Source organism: Mesoplodon mirus (genome assembly GCF_964341445.2).
Source record: "Mesoplodon mirus genome assembly, chromosome: 9".
In the NCBI taxonomy this organism is placed as follows: domain Eukaryota; kingdom Metazoa; phylum Chordata; class Mammalia; order Artiodactyla; family Ziphiidae; genus Mesoplodon; species Mesoplodon mirus.
In genome coordinates this window covers 29061029-29078192 of record NC_138985.1, presented here as the reverse complement: position 1 = coordinate 29078192, position 17164 = coordinate 29061029, and the positions used below count along the sequence as shown (strand labels likewise).

The 17164-nt window shown below is 59.4% G+C and overlaps 1 protein-coding gene across 1 annotated transcript in view; it reads left to right on the top strand.

Annotated features, from left to right (window-relative positions):
- Positions 1-17164, top strand: part of CAMK2B (calcium/calmodulin dependent protein kinase II beta) — a 94731-nt gene that overhangs the window by 36030 nt on the left and 41537 nt on the right. Inside the window, exon 3 of the mRNA XM_082633116.1 lies at positions 14823-14882. Within this exon, the coding sequence (XP_082489242.1) occupies positions 14823-14882 (60 nt within the window). The remainder of the gene's footprint in view (positions 1-14822; positions 14883-17164) is intronic.

Here is a 17164-nt window from a genome sequence, read left to right as displayed (position 1 = left end):
GTATGACCCTGGCCATGTTACTTAGCCACCCTGTACCTTAGTTTCCCTAACCGTAAAATTGGGATAAATCTGATATCTACCTCAGAGGGGCATTGTGAGGGTGAGAGAAGGACTCAGGTGCTTGGAAAGGAGCTGGCTGAGTGTGGTGCTGCCAGGGCACCCATTGCCTTCTTCCCCCTTTCTTGCCAGACTATCCTGCCCAGCCTGCAGGCTCCAGGACTCCTCCTCCAGGAAGCCTCCCTGGGCCCTCCCATCTAGCTTGGAACCCCCCAGGTCCTGAAGCGGTCACCTTAGACATTTCTTCAATGATCACTTGCTCCTTGAGGGCAAATGCAGTGGGTTCATCTCTGGGCCTTCCCAGCTCCCGGCCCAGAGCCTGGGAAAACACACGTAGGAACATCCCACCCTCTCCTTACCAGCCTTTGGGGGCTGGCTCCATAAAACCCAAAGTTCTCACCTGGCCTGACACTCAGCCTTTGGCCCTGTCTTCTCCTTCCCTCCCAGCAGCTCTGCTCAGGCACTTGGTCTTTTCTGGTTCTGTACACCCCAGGACCTTTGCACCTGCCTTCTCTCTGGAAATGCTTTTCCTAAGCTTTGTATCTGCTTAACTCCTGTTGGTGGCAACTTCCTCAGAGGGGTTTCCCCTGAGCCTCCAGTGGGAATCTGGGACCTAAGCACCCTGTTTTTATTTTATGGCTGTCTCTCCCACGAGACTGCCAGGACTTCATCTGTTTCATTCACCACTGTGTCTTCCACACCCTGCTCAGGCCCTGACAGGTGGTGAGCTCTCCATGTTTCTGAATGAATGAATAAATGTTTTGAGTGAATGGATTTTGAATGAGCAGATGTGTAGTCTGTGCTGGAGTGAGGTTAGTCTCCCAGGTGTGAAGTTGGGATAGGGGCTGTGTGGAGTGAGGTCTAGAAGAGGGTTTGCTGCAGGGTCGGGTTTGCAGGGGAGGCCCCTGGTCACTGAACACCTGAGCATTTGGGAGGTCCAAGTTCAGGAGAAGCTCCATGGTGAAGCCTGAGGGTGGTGGGGAAGCAGGGAGGGGCGGCCTGGAGCCCACTGCTCCTCCCTGAATCCTGGTGATCCAGGTGCAGCCTGCACCTGTGTTCTGCAGGGTCCGACATGCTCCCAGCAGAGAGGCCTGACGCCAGACCGGTCCCCTTCCCAGAAAGGCCATTTCAGAGATGCTTGCCCCACCTGTTGTCCTGGAAGGCACGGGTGGAGGGGAGCGGCCCATGGGTGGGGAGGAGGATGCCAGGCAAGTGCCCTAGAAAGAGGGAGGGTGAGGAAGTGGAGACTGGACCCAGAGGCCAGAGGGGAGGCCCCACGTGTGCCGGCTTCATATTCAGTGCAGTGTGGAGTGGGCTCGCTCAGCCCTGCAGGGGGGGTGTCCACTCCTGGGCTAAGGAGACAGGCTTAGTCCTTCAAGGCTTCCAGGGTTAAAGAGAGAAGCAGGAGGAGGACGCTGGTGCTGGACACAGAAACACTGTCCCACCCGGTAGCTGGCAGTTCTTGGGGCCACGAGGACACTGCAGATTACACTCAGCTTGTGCCGACGGCAGGAAGAGTTAGATTTTTTTTATTTTAATACTTAATTAAGTAGAGGACTGTGAGACATTCAGAGGCTGTGAATGTACTGAATAATGAGAGATTATTAAACGACTGTTAACAAAAGCAGTTAGAGGAAAATTAATTGACGGGGTGGGGGGATAAGGAGATCATCAGGCACATGAGTCTTAAAAAGATTTCCTGTTGTTCCGGCGTCCCCCTCCCCCTCCCCTCGCTCACTGTCAGCACCAAGTGGCTGTTCTTTGGGGCTGGTTTGTTGGCCTTTGGAGGGAGCCCCATGGACTGAGCTCCATTAGTACTTACTGGCCCCCAGTGTCCAGGGAGCAGGTGTCCCAGAAATGACCCCGGTCTGCGGCTGAACTCGGGGGAAGGACCCTGCACAGGAGCGAGGGCTTAGGCATTTATTGTGTCCTGACCCTCAGCAGCAGTTTTCACGAGGTCGGTGGTGGGCGCCCCATTCCACAGACGAGGAAACCGAATCCCACAGAAGCAGAGACGTGCTCAGGATCCCACAGCCGTAATGAGCAGAGCCTGGGACACGGGCGGCTCTAGATTTCACCCAGCTGCGGAGGACCCAGGGTGGATCAGGTGTGGGGCTGACCTCACAGGTGGGAGGCTGACCTCACAGGTAGGGGCCTGATCTCACAGGTGGGGGTCTGATTTCAAAGGTGGGAGGCTGACCTCACAGGTAGGGGCCTGATCTCACAGGTGGGGGTTTGATCTCACAGGTGGGGGGCTGACCTCACAGGTGGGAGGCTGACCTCACAGGTAGGGGCCTGATCTCACAGGTGGGGGCCTGATCTCACAGGTGGGGGCCTGATCTCACAGGTGGGGGTCTGATTTCAAAGGTGGGGGGCTGACCTCACAGGTGGGGGCCTGACCTCACAGGTAGGGGCCTGATCTCACAGGTGGGGGTCTGATTTCATAGGTGGGGGGCTGACCTTACAGATGGGGAGCTGACCTCACAGGTGGTGCTGACCTCACAGGTGGGAGGCTGATTTCATAGGTGGGGCTCAGGTGAGGAGACAGGCCACAGACAATGAGATCTGCGGCTCACTTCTGAGCCTCCTCCCGCCCCCAGGCTGATGCCCAGTTTGCCCTCAGATACCTTCACCTGGGGCCACCCCCTCTGCAGGGCCTGTGTGGCCCCTGCTGCCTTGGGGGGCACCGGAGCTGTGACAGGGCGGAGCTGTCTAGCCTCTAGGGGCTCTGGGGCTGAGCCTGCACCCCGGCCAAACCTGCCCGGAAGGCTTCGCCCAGCAGGAACCGGGGGCTTTCCTGCCGCAGCCGGCGTTGCCGCTTCCCTGTCGGCCCCCCGCGACCCACAAACGGGAAGACGACCGAGTCAGAGGATAACGGGCGCCGGGGAATCCGCGGAACTGGGTTACGGGAGGACGCGGCACCGCATTGCAGGGTCGGCTGAGCATGCGCCGCAGGCGCTGGGCTCCCCTCCCCTCCCCTCCCGCCTCGGGCACCCCTCCCCAGCCTGGGCACCCCTCCCGCCTATTCCGCGGCCCCGCCCCTGCCCCTCCCTGGCAGCTCCCAGCGCCCCAGGGGCGGAGTCAGGGCCTCACTGTATAATGTCCCAATTTCAGATAAACAATATTTTTTTAGAATAAGTATGTCCCAAACCCCCAGCCAGCTTTTGGTCGACCCTGCTCTCGAATCAGGGCTCCAGGGGACCCTGGGCAGTGGGAGGGGTCTTCCTAGGGACCCGGAAGGTGGGTGGAGTAGGAGGGTCCCTTCCTTTGCCCCAGGGTCAGTCTTTAACTGGACAGACCCATCCCTCCTGGGTTCTGTTGCCAGGACTTGGGTTTTTGTGTTGGGGGCGCCCACCTGCAGGTGGGGAGGGAGGAAGAGGGAAAGTTGGGGGGCCCTGTGGGTGGGGGTCACCCCCCCAGTCCCATGCCAGGGGGAGGATGGGGGAGCAATGAGGGAACCGGCTGCGGTGGCCAGATTTAGAAGTAATTTGAATCAGATAAGCCGTGAAAAATATTTGGAGACAAATATGTCCCAAACTGCATGGGACATACTTGTATTAGAAAATCATCTGAATTTGGGACATATTTATATGAAAAAAAACTTGTTGCTTACCTGAAATTCAGATTTAACTGGTCATTTTGTGTTTTATCAGGCAATGCCAAACAGAGTTGTTGAGAGAAGAGGTCTTTGTCATTAATTCATTATTCAAACAGGCTAAGTCAAAACTTCCCCAAACTGGGGTGAAGGCAGGAGAGGAGGAGAAAAGGGGTGGAGACCAGGCTGTGTGGGCAGGGGTCCTGGTGGACACCCCCTCCGTGTGCTTGGTGGCCTCACCTACGAGGAGGAGAATGTGGCAGCTCTGTGGCCCTGTTCACTGGTTCTGGGGTGTGTCTGTTTCTGGGGCACGGCTGCCTCTGTGAACCCTGAGTCCCACGGGCTGGGGGGCCTGATACCGATGCTCCGTGAACTCAGGCCACAGCGGTGCCCACCCCATTGAGCTGTAGAGGTTCAAGAGAGGGTGGGGAGGTGGCAGCGCCTAAAAGGTGGACTGGTCCAGGGTTACTGGGAGGAAATCTCTATGAACTCCTGGGCCCTTGTGGGGTTGTTTTATCAGCCATTCCTGTCATTCCCCAAATCTGGAGGGGTCCTTACCGGCAGCCCTGCACACCCCACATGCACCAAGGGCCCCCCTGGAGGTGAGCGTAGGGTCAGAGGGGCAGCCACAGGTTTGAGGACCTGGGCTCTGGCCAGAGTGGCCGCAGCCTCCTGGCCCCCGCCCTCTTGCTCAGCACGGCAGCCCTCGGCTCCCAGCAGGCTGGCTCTCTGTCTCCGCACAGCCTGTCTCCCAGCTCCAGGGGGTGGGGTGGGGCGGGGCGCAGGGACCTCGGGGTCTCCCTCCCTGAGCCCAAGGCTGTGCTTTGCACACCGTAGGTCCCTAATGAACATGATGAAGGGGTGGGGGGAACAGAGCACTTTCAACTCAAGAACTGAGCTGGAGGAGGGGTCTGTGGGGAGGCGGTGGTCTGGGCCACCAGTAACTACAGGTGGAAGGAGGAGGCTGGTGGGAGGGAGGTGTCCCAGAGACCTTGCTGAGTCTCTGTAGGACCCTGACAGAATAAGCCCTGCACCCTCTGGGGGCCATGCCCTAGCCTGGAAAGCACGCCGTGCTGTGGCAGTGTCACGGGTGCTATCTTGGGGTGGGCTGTGATGAGACCCTACCCCCGGCGTAGGACCTATTGCACTGGGGCTGGGGAAGGAAGCAGGAAAGGAGGAGGCCACTGGTGGTCTCCTGCTGTCACCATGCGCTGCTGTACTGGAGGGTGATACTGTCCCATTTTACAGTTGGCAAAACTGAGGACTCGAGAAGCTAGTCATTTTTATTCACATCACCTCCTTTTTGCCTGTTAGTCATCGTGGGAGCCCGACCTAGGGTCGTGGGCGCTCGCCCTAGGGTCGTGGGCATGACCAAACACAGGATGGGGACCCCGGACAGCTGAGATGGACAGCAGTCTGTATCACACAGGCTCAGAGCCTGGGGAGGACACTGCACGTCACGCAGGCCACTTTGGGTGCACTCGGGGCAGAGTGAGCAGCGGACTGAGGGAGGCAGGCTTCGTGGTGACCAGAGAGTGGGGTGCCCCTGGCTTCCCCAGGGGGATGTGGTTGCTTGTTTGAGTAATTCCTCGCTGGCAGGGGACCGAGGCCACCACCTGGGGATAGGTCTGCTCCTGCTTCTGGTCTGCCTGGGAGGAAGGCCGCTTGGCTGGGTGAGCGGGCTGGGGAGCCCACAGCTAGGCCATTCGGGCCCCCCCGGTTTCACCGGACATCAGGGCAGCACATCACACGGGGCCTCAGTTTCAGGCCTTACATCATGAAATGCCACGTCTGTTTCAAAGCTGAGCTGTGCCCCGTGTTGGGTGATGACGGCTCTGAGCCTGAAGAGGACGAATCTGTTCCCGTGGAGGAGCAGCTGAAGGGCCACGGGGACCGCACAGTGAGGGCTCTGGGGACCACGTGGCCAGCCAACAGCTCAGAGGCCTCAGCGCTGCGGTGTGGGGAGCGGCAGGTCGCTGGCCCAGCTCCCATACACCTGGCGGCTTGTCCGTGCCCCTCGAGGGCCCTTTCTTTATCCCAACGAGGCAGTGGCAGCTACAGGACCCACACAGGTGCCCTCCCTGGGCTGTGTGGCTGCCAGGTGACGTTGGTGTCATCATTGCTGGTTGCGTGCCGCCTTTTAAAAAGAAAGCACACACAAGAGGCTACCATGGGAGCCGCTCTTTTCATAATCATGGCTTTGCCAGTGCCCGCCAGGGCTGAAGCGTGACTGGACCTTCCTGGGGACCCCAGTGCTGGATGCAGAGCAGGATAGGATGCCCCCAGGGCCCTAGATGCTCCCTGGGTGAGCAGGCTGGGGTCAAGCATGTTAGCCTGTTGAAGCCTTGAGAAGCCCCAGGAGAAAGACCATAGGATGGCTGAGGCCTCCACGCCAGCCCCCCTGGCTGGTGGCCCAGCTCCAATGCCCTACCCCACGGCCTTCCTGTGCCCCGTCCTCCACCTGAAAGTTGGAGGCGATGTTAATAACAGCCCTACCTCGCGGGGAGCCCTGGGCAGGTTGTGGGGCCTGTGACGAGCCAAAGAGCAGACAGCAGAGGCTACTCCTTGGCGACCTGCAGACACTTCCGTGCTGTGGAGGAGAGGAGCGACCAGGGTCAAAGGGCAATGCTCCCCTGTGACCTTCCTCCAGCTCCTGAACCAGCTGGTACCCTTGACAGGGACCCTGCGCTGCCCCTGGGGTCGCCCCCACATGGGCCAGCCCCGTGAGCCCTGTCAGGAGGCGAGAGCCACCGAGGCCCTGGCTTGGGGACGTCCTTCCCAAAAGTCCTGTCTTCTCCTGCAGTCTGTCCCTTCTGCGCCCAGAAAGGGGATGAAGCTGAGGTCGGAGCCTCCAGGGTCAGCAGGTGCTGGTGCTTGTACACTTGAACTGGCCTCTGTCTGCCCTGGTCCACCCACCCCCAGGCCTGCTCACCCCCTTCCTGGGACCCTGAGGGCAGGACTGTAGGTGGTAGGGCGAGGTGCACAGGCTGGAGGGTGCCGTGGGCTCTGTTGTGGACTCCGCTGGCTGCTGTGAACGTCCAGGATGTTCTGTCAGAGTCTGACTCAGCAGCTTGGAACCACGAGAGCTTCCGGCCCGTATTCCCATGCTCTGTTCGCCTGGACTCTGACAACTTGGGGACACGCTGAGTTAAGGAGTTGATGCTGGACAGTGATGAGCATGAACCCGCATGAAGTGGGATGTGGATGTCCGTGAGCCTCTGAAGGTTCTAGAAAGCTCTCTGTGCCATCCGATGGCGTAGGCGGTGGAGACGGGTGGGAAGGAGAGGAGGGAACCCCGACTGATGCATCCCGGGGCCCAGTGGCACGGGTCACCTAGGGACAACGGGTCCTTGCCCTTGTCCAGCGCAGCTGCAGACTCCCACCTCCCTTTGGAAGAATAGAAGCCCCTGGAGAGGAGACAACTGCTGGGGTCCTGAGTGTCGTGTTAGACGGAGGCCGGAGGAGGGAAGCAAATAAAGCAGCGAGGATGACAGGCCAGGTGCCCAGCTCTGTGGGCAGGCAGCGGGGAGGGGCCAGCAGCTGGGGTTTCCTCTCTTCCGTGGCCTCTTCCTGGGAACATCCCCCAACCCTTTTCACACATGGGAAACAGACTCAGAGAACAAGGCTTGGTCCCATTCAGGGCCCTGTGTCCAGTGTCCCCGTGGCCACCCGAGCCCGGCCCATAGGCGAGCCTGCCACGCCCCAGCTTGACGATGTTGGTTTGGGTTCACTGCTGGGTTAGCCTGGAAGGAACGGGAGCCTGGGCAGCCCCCCGCCCTGTGGAGCCAACAGCTGGACAGCCAGGATGGGACGTGGAGCTGCCCCCAGCCCTGCAGGCTACAGCTGTCCTCAGACCTCCTGAGGTGGGCATCTGACCTCCCCCCCCGGGGGAGGGGCAGCACTGTCTCTGACTGGTGCAGGACCCCTGGCCTTTGGTCACACCCACCCGGGTGAGGACAGGTGAGGCAGCCAAGGGCAGGGGCTGCTGCCTGGACTCCCCGCAGCTGCTGTTCTCCAGCCGCACCCTCACGCCCATGCTGCATGTTCAGGCAGGTGATTCTGTAGACATGTCACCCTCTGGGGCCTGGCCACACGCACACTCCCCCACCCCCCAGCCTGAGGGCTGGCCGGCCCTGTCCACCCCTTCCCTGGGGGCATCCTTCTCCCCTGGGGCCTTGGCCACAAGGGGTGGGCGTCTATGCTTCAGTGCAGAAATGGATGGTGACCCCGGGGCGGGGGCCTGACCCCAACCTGACGCTCAGATCCCTGCTGACTCGGGGTCCAGGAGTGGCTGAGTTTGGCGGAGTGTCCTGGGCAGCAGCCACGGTGGCCCACGATCTCCAGCCGGTTCCCTGACAAGTCCCAGCCTCCCATGTCCCAGGCCAGGACCCCAGCAGAGCCCTCTGCCATCCCCTCGTCCCCAGCTCTCCCTGGCCAGGTCGTCCTCCAGCCAGTGTGGGCGGGGGGGTGGGGGTACTGCAGAAGCCCACGGAGACCCTTGTGCAGGTGGGGTCTCCCCAGTGAACACAGCCCGCCCGGCCCCAGGGGCTAGGGGGGTCCAGTAGGCATCAGGGAGCGGAGAGCGTTCCTGAGCCCCTCCACGTGCCAGGCAGTGTGGGCTTTCCACACAGGGTCTCATGTTCGGTCCAGCCTGACCTGTCCTTACTCCTGACTTCCCGGGACGTGGCTGCACTTGTCTTAGGCTGAGCCCTGGGGAGAGGGTGGCAGCCCCTCCTCACGGCTGGGCCTCCTGTCTTCCCCCCGCCGCCCCGTCCTTCCTCTGCCCGGGCCCGGCGCCTGGCGGGTGTCCTTCTGCCGGTGACGGCAATGCTGGCGCTCGTGGCAGCTGGCGAGGGGCCAGGCGCCCACCCACGTCCCTCCTGTTGCCCTTCTCCTGACTCCTCTCACCCCCAACCGCTCCGCTCTGCTGTGAGTCACCCACAGCCAGGGAGCGGGTGGCAGCTGGGAAGGTGGCCGTCACTGGGGGGCTGTGAGGGCGGCCACCAGCCTCGGGTCCAGTCCTGGCCTCGGGGACTCTGAGCTCCTCTGGGTGCCTGTTTCTCGACCGTGCGCCCCACCCTGCAGGGTGCAGCAGGGCCCACGAACATCCTCTCCCACCTCCAAGGGCGGCATCTCCCCCCCTGCCCTCAGCAGCTACCTCTTCATTCTTGACTCAGCTCGGGCTGCCCCCACCTGGGGGTCCCTGCCTGGGAGAACCCGCCCTGTTGTTGAGTTAGTTCGCGGCGGGGAAGAGCCGGTGTGAGTCTCTCTCTGCCATTCCACAGGGAGTTATGGAAGTCAAAGTTAACGTGTACAGTGAGTGGACAGCGCCCCCCTGTGGTCACATGTGGCAGCGCCTGTCTTCCTGCCCCTTGGGGTCCCCTGACCCATCCCCTTTGCAGTGGTGGGTGCCAGCCACGGCACAGTGACAGCCCCAAGCGGGCCCCTCCCCACCTCCTGGGGGCTCCTGGGGTCTGGGAACTGCCATCCTGTGTGGGGTGTGCACCCAGCGTGAGATGTGCAGGGCTGCACGGGGCCACCTCCCTTCCCGGGTCACCCGGCACCACACCTCGGGGACCCCAGAGTGCAGGGTGGGCCTGCACAGAGATCAAGGCAGAATCACCCAGAAGCTTCCAGGTCCCGCCTTGCTGGGGCACGGGCTACAGAGCTGAGGGTATGGAGCCTCAGGGGCTGTGACAGGAGCTCAGGCGGGTGACAGCTGGTGATGGCAGGTCCAGTGTAGCTGGTGTCTTTGAGTAAAGTGCTTTTTGTTTTGTTTGATAAGCGCTTTTATAGAGTATAAGTGAATGCTGTGTTTTATCGATGGGGTGTTTCTCTGCTGGGAGAAATAAATAGCTCGTTTCTGCCTCTGCCGGCCCCCTCGCGGGAGCAGGTGTAAGTGTTGCGTGCATGTCAGGTTGCCCCAGACGCCACAAGACAGTCGCTTTTTGGCTACAGGCCCGCAGGCACTTAGGCTGGTCTCCATGTGGGGTGCGGATCCGTAAGGCACCCGAGCATTTAAGAGATGGCTGAACTCAGGAGTTCCCTAGAGCTTCACATCAGAGGGGGTGTGAGAACCGAGTCTGTGCCCCATGAATGGCAAGCTCCTCCTAAACCCCACTCCGATGTCCCCCCTTGAGTCTCCTTCAGGCAGCACCATCCCCCGCACCCCGACTCTGCTGTCCTCAGGGCTCATGGCACTGCTGCACCTGCTTCTTGGGACCCAGGACCGGTGTCCCCTGGGTCCCCAGGACACAGTCAGTGCTGGCCTTGGGTCCGTTGTGGGGAGGAGGGCGGAGAGGTCTCGCCTTGACAGGGTGGGGTTCTGGAGGCTGGCGCGGAGCTTAGCTTGTGCCCTCATTCCCTGGCTCCCCGTTTTTCCATGTCCTATTTCAGAGGTCGCCCTCAGACCCCAGAGGCAGGGCATGTGAGGGGTGAGGCAGGGACCGGCCCTGGAAAGGGGGCCCAACGCCCTCTGGGGACAGGATGCACGGGGGTGTCAGTGGGGTGGGTTCTCGGGGCTCACTCGTCCTTGCGTTCAGACCTGCACAGGTGTGGCTCACGTTCCGAGACATGGACCAGTGTTCAGTAACAGACGGCCCGCCGACGTGGTGGCAGGGCCACAAGCAACAGGTGCCTGGGCCTCAGGGCAGCTCCGGGCACCTGGACCCTCAGGGCACCAGGCCACAGCCCTGGGAGGGCCCTTCCGAGCCTCTTGGCTGGGCCCGAGGCACCGTGGCCTCCACAGCCCTGGCAGGTGCCTGGTTGGCCCCTCCTGTGGTCACCCGCTGCCTGCCCATCACTGCGGTGGGCAGGGCAGGGTCTGGCTGCTCAGGAGGGGGTACTGGGCTGGGGTGCCCGGGGTGCTGATGGGTCCTGGGTGGGATGGGCAGCCTTTTGACTGCATTCTCTCCACGGGCCTGCTTGGTGGTCACTGCTGTGGTCTTCTGAGTCCAGTCAGGTCCCGGGGGGAGGCTGGCAGGGATGAGTAGGTGCGCAGTTCTGAGAGGTCACAGGGCTTGCTCAGGGTTGCTGGCCGGTCCCACGTCCTGCTGTCCGCTGGGGGACGCGGTGGGGTGGAGGTGTCCTCCCAGGTTCCCACTGGTGGTTTAGAGCCAGGACACACTTCCTGCCAATCAGACTGGGTTAAATTAAACCCACCATGTCTATGGTGGGTTTTATGATGTTCATTTGGACATTCAGAGATGATGCCTCAAATTTGTAGAAGGAAAATCACAGGATGCGGGCAGAGTTAGGATGCTGGATTCTTCCTCACATGGCCACGTGCTGGGCCCGCGATGGGCCTCCTGGGCCGGAGAGGGACAGCCTCCTCCTCCAGCCCCTTCTTGTGGCTTCTGGTTCCCATCTGAGGTCATGGAATATCAGCTTAGATTTTTAATTCCAGAGCAAATGTTACCATAGCGGGTTTTATGACACACCCTCATCATATTTAACTAGTGGCTTTGTGCTCACTGGAGACAGGATCAAACTTCTAAAAATACCCAATATTTTTCCCTATGATAAAAGTAACACAAGATTGTTGTCCAAGTTGGGGAAAAAATATAAAGAATAAAAATTACCTGTAATTCTGCCACCCAGAGTGAAGCAATTACTATCTTGATGTGATGTACACACTTGGACTCTTACCAGCTTGGACCACGTGTTGTGATGCAGAGTTTCAGAGCTGCTCTCTGGCTGAGTGCTGCTGGGCCCAATATGGAAAGGGGACAGCCGGGAGCATCAGTGACCTGCGTGGCCATGGGGTGGACACCAGCACCTGGGCTGGGCAGCCTGGTGTCTCTTCTTCTTCTTCTTTTTTTTTTTTTAACATCTTTATTGGAGTAGAATTGCTTTACAATGGTGTGTTAGTTTCTGCTGTATAACAAAGTGAATCAGCTATATGTATACATATATCCCCATATCTCCTTCCTCTTGTGTCTCCCTCCCACCCTCCCTATCCCACCCCTCTAGGTGGTCACAAAGCACCAAGCTGATCTCCCTGTGCTATGCGGCTGCTTCCCACTAGCTATTTGTTTTACATTTGGCAGTGTATATATGTCCATGCCACTCTCTCACTTCATCCCAGCATACCCTTCCCCCTCCCCGTGTCCTCAAGTCCATTCTCTACATCTGCGTCTTTATTCCTGTCCTGCCCCTAGGTTCTTCAGAACCATTTTATTTTTAGATTCCATATAGATGTGTTAGCATACGGTATTTATTTTTCTCTTTCTGACTTACTTCACTCTGTATGACAGACTCTAGGTCCATCCACCTCACTACAAATAGTTCAATTTCGTTTCTTTTTATGGCTGAGTAATGGTGTCTCTTCTTGACCCCAAATAAATAATTTATCCCCCCAGACATGCCTCGGAGTAGGTCCAGATTTTTTTTGGATGCGGCTCTCTGTCCTTGGTGACAATATTCAGTAAAAAGATATAGTTGTTTGTTATCTGCTTCCCAAAGGTGGAGTCCCACATGGATTTTTCTCCTGGTTTTCATTTATGACTGCAATCAGGCAGTTTTTCCAGAGAAAACTACCCCTGCTCCACCACCTTACAGCCTCCTGTCTCTTTCTGACCTCAGCCTTGCTCTGGCCCCATCCTCACGATGGTAAGCTGCTCAGGTGCTATCCACATCAGGAGGAATCCGCTCTGACATTATGGGGACAGGAACAAAATTGGAATGTAGACTGTGGGTTAGATTGAGTATCGTATCTGCACTGGATTTAGTGAGTGGGGTAACTGCCCCGAGATTACGTAAGAGAACGTCCTTGTTCTTATGAAACACACTGAGTGTTACCTGGTAAAAGGACACAAAATGCGGGGCTTCCTTTCACATGCTTCAGAGGAGGTAAGTGTATGTATAGGAAGGACCGAGGTTATACAGAAGTGCGGTCCAATAGTACTTTGTACTGTTCTTGCAACTTTAAGTTTGAAAAATGTTCAGAATAATAAATGTAAAAAAAAAACACGATGAAAGAACAAAACAACCCACGAACCCACCACCGTGCACATCCAGCCCTCCTAATTCCACCCCGCGAGCGAGCTGCGGTCCTGGATGTTGCGAGAACCCTTCCGCTGCTCTTCTCTAGAGTGGGCCTCACATATATGGAAAGCCATCCTCCCCCCACCTGGTTATGCTTAGTGTTGCCTGTTTTTGAGCTTCATACAGACGGAAAAGTGAAAGCCACCCCGCTTGTGTTCTTTTGCGGCCGCTTTCCACTTATCGCCCCTAATGGTGACTCTTGGGCTGCATCTTGCCTGCTGATGGCTGTAGGTGCCCCGCACGCCCTCCCCACCCCCCCACCCCACCCTCCCCCGCCCTCCCCCCACCCCCCACCCCACCCTCCCCCGCCCTCCCCCCAACCCCCACCCCCCCGGCAGGATGGGCCACAAGAGTGCTTGCTGTGTTGGATGTGGAGGTGAAGGAGGGAGGGAGCGAGCAAGGGAGGGTGCGAGGGTCTGTCCTGAACGCCCAGCCCCTGCCCTGCGGTTCTGCCAGAGCCCTCCCAAGGGGCCTGGCAAGACAGACGGGAGCCAGGTGGGCAGCTCAGGGAGGTGTTAGCATCTCCGGGAGGCTTGAGTGCCCATCCTGAGAGGAGGGAGAGCCAGCTGGATGCCCCCAGGTGTTCCCAGAGAGATTCCTGTCTACAGGCATGCCTTTCCCGTTCAGGAGAGGCACATGTGTGTTTACAGGTATGTCCGTGTTCAGGACTGTCCTGATTCTCCCAGCCTCTGTCACATGGCCCAGGGAGAGCTGACCACACACTAGCCAGCGGGCTCCCTTCCTGCAGGAGGACCTGTTGGTGGCTGGGTCCTTTCCCCCTAGGCAGAGGCAGGGATGAGCTGGCAGGTCTGAGGAGGCCTGCCCGAGTGGCTTTACTGCTTCTGAGGACATTTTGTAATTAGCAGATTAATTGTGTCCCGCTAGTGAGGGCTATCAGGCGTTCCCTGGTGAATCAGGCGGTCCTGTGGTCTTGTCTGGTGTATTAATGTCCTCCCCAGGCCCCTGCAGTGAAGGGCTCAGTGCAAGCAGGGGCGGGGTGGGGGAGTCCCAGGCCCTGAGCACTCCCTCCCCAGTCACTTCCTGCCCTGGAGCAGCTGGCATCCTGAATCCCCACCTTTCTTAACTGTCCGGCCACCCGTGTGCCCAGTGCTGTGCGTGTTGGCCTCCATTTGAATGAAGCGCGGTTTGGGTCTTCCTCTGTGAGCGGCTTTTTCCACTCGGCCTCACGTTGGGAGGTTGGGGTGATGTGCACACGCTGATGGATGTATTCTGTTGTGTGATTTATTTCTGCCTTCTCTGCTCAGTGGAAATGTTTTCTTTTAGTTTTTTACTGTGACAATCTCCATCAGCTTTTAAAATCCTCCTGACACCTCTGTTTGAAAGATAAAATTTCTGGCTGTTAAGTCACTTGGTCCTTGGCGGGGGGACCGGCCTCTTGGGGATGGGAGGAGGGACACAGGGCTGGAGGGAGGAAGGGATCAGCACCAGTCTGACCTGGGGTGACTTCTCTCTGGGGGTTTGACTCTCCTTCCTGCTGACGTTGCAATAAACACCAGGGCCTGTCAAAATTCAGGCCTGTGTTTTGTAGGTTTGTGCGTAGGGGTAGGGGTCAGGTCGAGCATCCTTTGCCCAGATGTCCAGCCAGAGGCCGGCCCAGGCCCGTGCTGGCCCACAGCGCTGGTTGGACGCCCCCAGCGGGCCAACAGCCCTGCTCTGCCAACCCCTCAGCCGCTTCTGAAGAACAAATTAGGCCTCAGCAGAAAGCTCTGCAGAGTCTGGAATTAGGACAAATTAGTGAAGGATTAAATTGGTGCTGTCCGTTCTGTTGCTGATAGATGGCGTTTTCTCTTCCTGAATCACCTGGGGAAATTTTGGCCCGAGGGAGCACCACTCCCGTCTCCCGTGGGCCTCTCACTCCAGGCACTGGGCAGCCCCTTCCAGCCCAACACTGCCAGCCAGGGGTTGGGATGGGGGTGGGGGGCACAACGTGACGTGTCCCCTGGGCAGGCAGCGGTCACCCGGGTGGACACTGAGGGAGGTGGTGGCCAGGTCCTCCTGACCGTGAGTCTTATGGTTGGCAGTCTGTCCATCATACAGTCGAGGGGCACGGGGTGTCACTGGCTGCAGGGCCACGAGGTGATGCCGTGTCCCTTTTTGTCCCCAGATCACCAGAAGCTGGAGAGAGAGGCTCGAATCTGCCGTCTTCTGAAGCATTCCAACATCGGTGAGTAGCCCTTGGGTTAGGGGTCCCAGCTCTCCGGTACAGCCAGCAGGGGGACCCCAAAGGCGCCTGTTTCCTTCTCCATTGAAGTATCCCACCCTCAGGCCCCTGGAAACATCTCCTCCTCCTGACCCGGAGGGATTCCTGCAGGGACTTTGGGGCAACCCTCTGGGGGAGGTCAAGGCCGGACTCCTCCTGGACAGGTCCCTGCCCACCACTCTGTAAGTCTGATCCATGATTCTGGTGAAAACACAGGGGCCTCATGTTCCGTGGCTTCAGAAAAGCCACAAGACGGCCTGATTACAGAGAAAAAAGTTTGGAAACCGAAGACCACACCAGGCACAGCCCCAGCCTGAGGTCTGAGGCCTGAGGCCTGAGGCCTGAGGTCTGAGGTCTGATTCTGGAGAACCTCTGCCGTCCCCCCAGCCCGGGGCCCCTGGAACTGCCATCTGGGGCGGGGATCAGCTGCCCCTTGGGGGCATGTAGAGCCCCAGGAGCCTGGGTCTTGGCCTCAGGGAGTGTGGGTGCCCTGCCCACGGTAGGTCCCTTCCTTCTGAAACCCCCAACTGAGTAGGGATTCAGTCCAGACATAATCATAGGAGCTGCTGGGACCCTAGACCCCGGAAGCTGGTGCAGATCTCCCGGGGCCTGTCAGCCTCTGCCTGCCTGCCTCAGCCGTGAGCGGCCCCTGTCCGCGCAGCACAGCTGCCTGTCCTTCTCCACCTCTGGTCCCTTTAGGGACTCCTGAGGAACCCAGGACCCAGCCCTTGACCACACCGGGAAGCAGCCGGGTGGCACGGGGGGAGGGTGGGCCCACGTTCTCAGAGGCACCCAGGGAGCTCATCAGGGAGGATTCCTGGGCCCTCTTGCCCGCGTTCTGACTCAGTTGTGCCGGGATGGTGCCCAGGACTCTGTCTAAAAGGGATGCCAGGCTGTGCTCAGCAGCCACGTCCGTGCCACTCCCAGGGCAGGGCCTCGGCCGCGGGGCCAGGAGGGCCGCAGCGGGGCTCAGGGTCCTCGGAGCTGCTTCCTCCCTGGCTGTGGCCCCTCCAGGCCACTGGCTCTTCTGCAGCTGGCCCAGCCCGGGCGCAAGGTGCAGGGCAAGGCAGATCTCCCGTTTCTCAGCGGGCCCCTCGGTGTCGGCCCCAGGGCTGCTGTTGCCCTCGTGCCTGGGCCCATACTCTTTCTAACCACGGACTCTCAAGGCTGAGACTGTTGGAATCACGGTGCGCAGATTCCTGACCTGCCCCCGGGAAAGCCTGGCTCGGAGGCCTAGAGCGGGCCCAGGAATTGGAATCTGAGCCAGCCTGATGGGTGGTTCTGAGGTGGGTGTCCACAGGGACCCCAGCCCCCTCTTCACTGGGCTGGGGCACGTTTGGCCCTCTGCCCGTCCAGGTCCAGGCGCCCGAGGACCCTCTCTCTTGGTGCTCCTGGCTGATGCCGCCACACCGCCAGCCCTACCCACACCCCTTCCCATGCCAGCTCCCTCCCCTGTGTCCACTGAGCGCCCATCAAGTGTGGGTCCCCCATTCTGAGTGATTTTCAGGAATCCCCTTACTAGGGAGAAGACCCAGCTGTTCTTGGGTTGGTGTTCGGGGACACTTCTTCAACAAGAAGACCCCCTGCCCTGCCTGCACACCCCGTGTGGTTCTGGGTGCGTTCTGAGTGGTCCCTGGAGTCCGCGTGGGGGTTTATTCTAGACCACAGGGGAGGCAGAGGTGAGACTGGGGGGTTCAGCTGAACATTCTCTGTAGACTCAGGAGGGGCTCTCTGAGGAGTGAGTAGTGGGGGAGACCTTTGGGGGAGGTGAGGGGAGCCCCTTGCTCCGTGGCCTGTGTCTACCCAGCCCTGTCTCTGAACAGAAGTGTTCCCAGCCCCGCACCCCCGGGAGAGGAAGCAGGACCCCGTTCAGGTAGAGGCAGGGTGGGGGCTCTGGGAGGGGCTCCCCTTTCTGTCCTGGCTCACTCAGGAAGCAGTTGTGCTCAGGGCGTGGGCAGGGGAGGAGCCTCAGTTTGCCCGTCTGGAAAGTGGAGACGCTGCTGCCTTCCTCACAGGGACCCCCCTGCAAGGAACCAAGAGGGTTCCCCTGGGGAGCCGGCTGTGAGCTGTGAAAGCCCTCCTTTCTGAGGCAGTGTGCTGAGGTTCAGAGCTCAGAGATCTGCATTCGGACCCCACCTTTCCCCTCAAAAGCCACAGCAGCCACTGAACTGCTTTGAGGCACAGTCTCCTTGTTTGTGGACTAGGCGTGTTTCACAAGTGTGTCAGTTGTCCAGGCTTGGCAACGA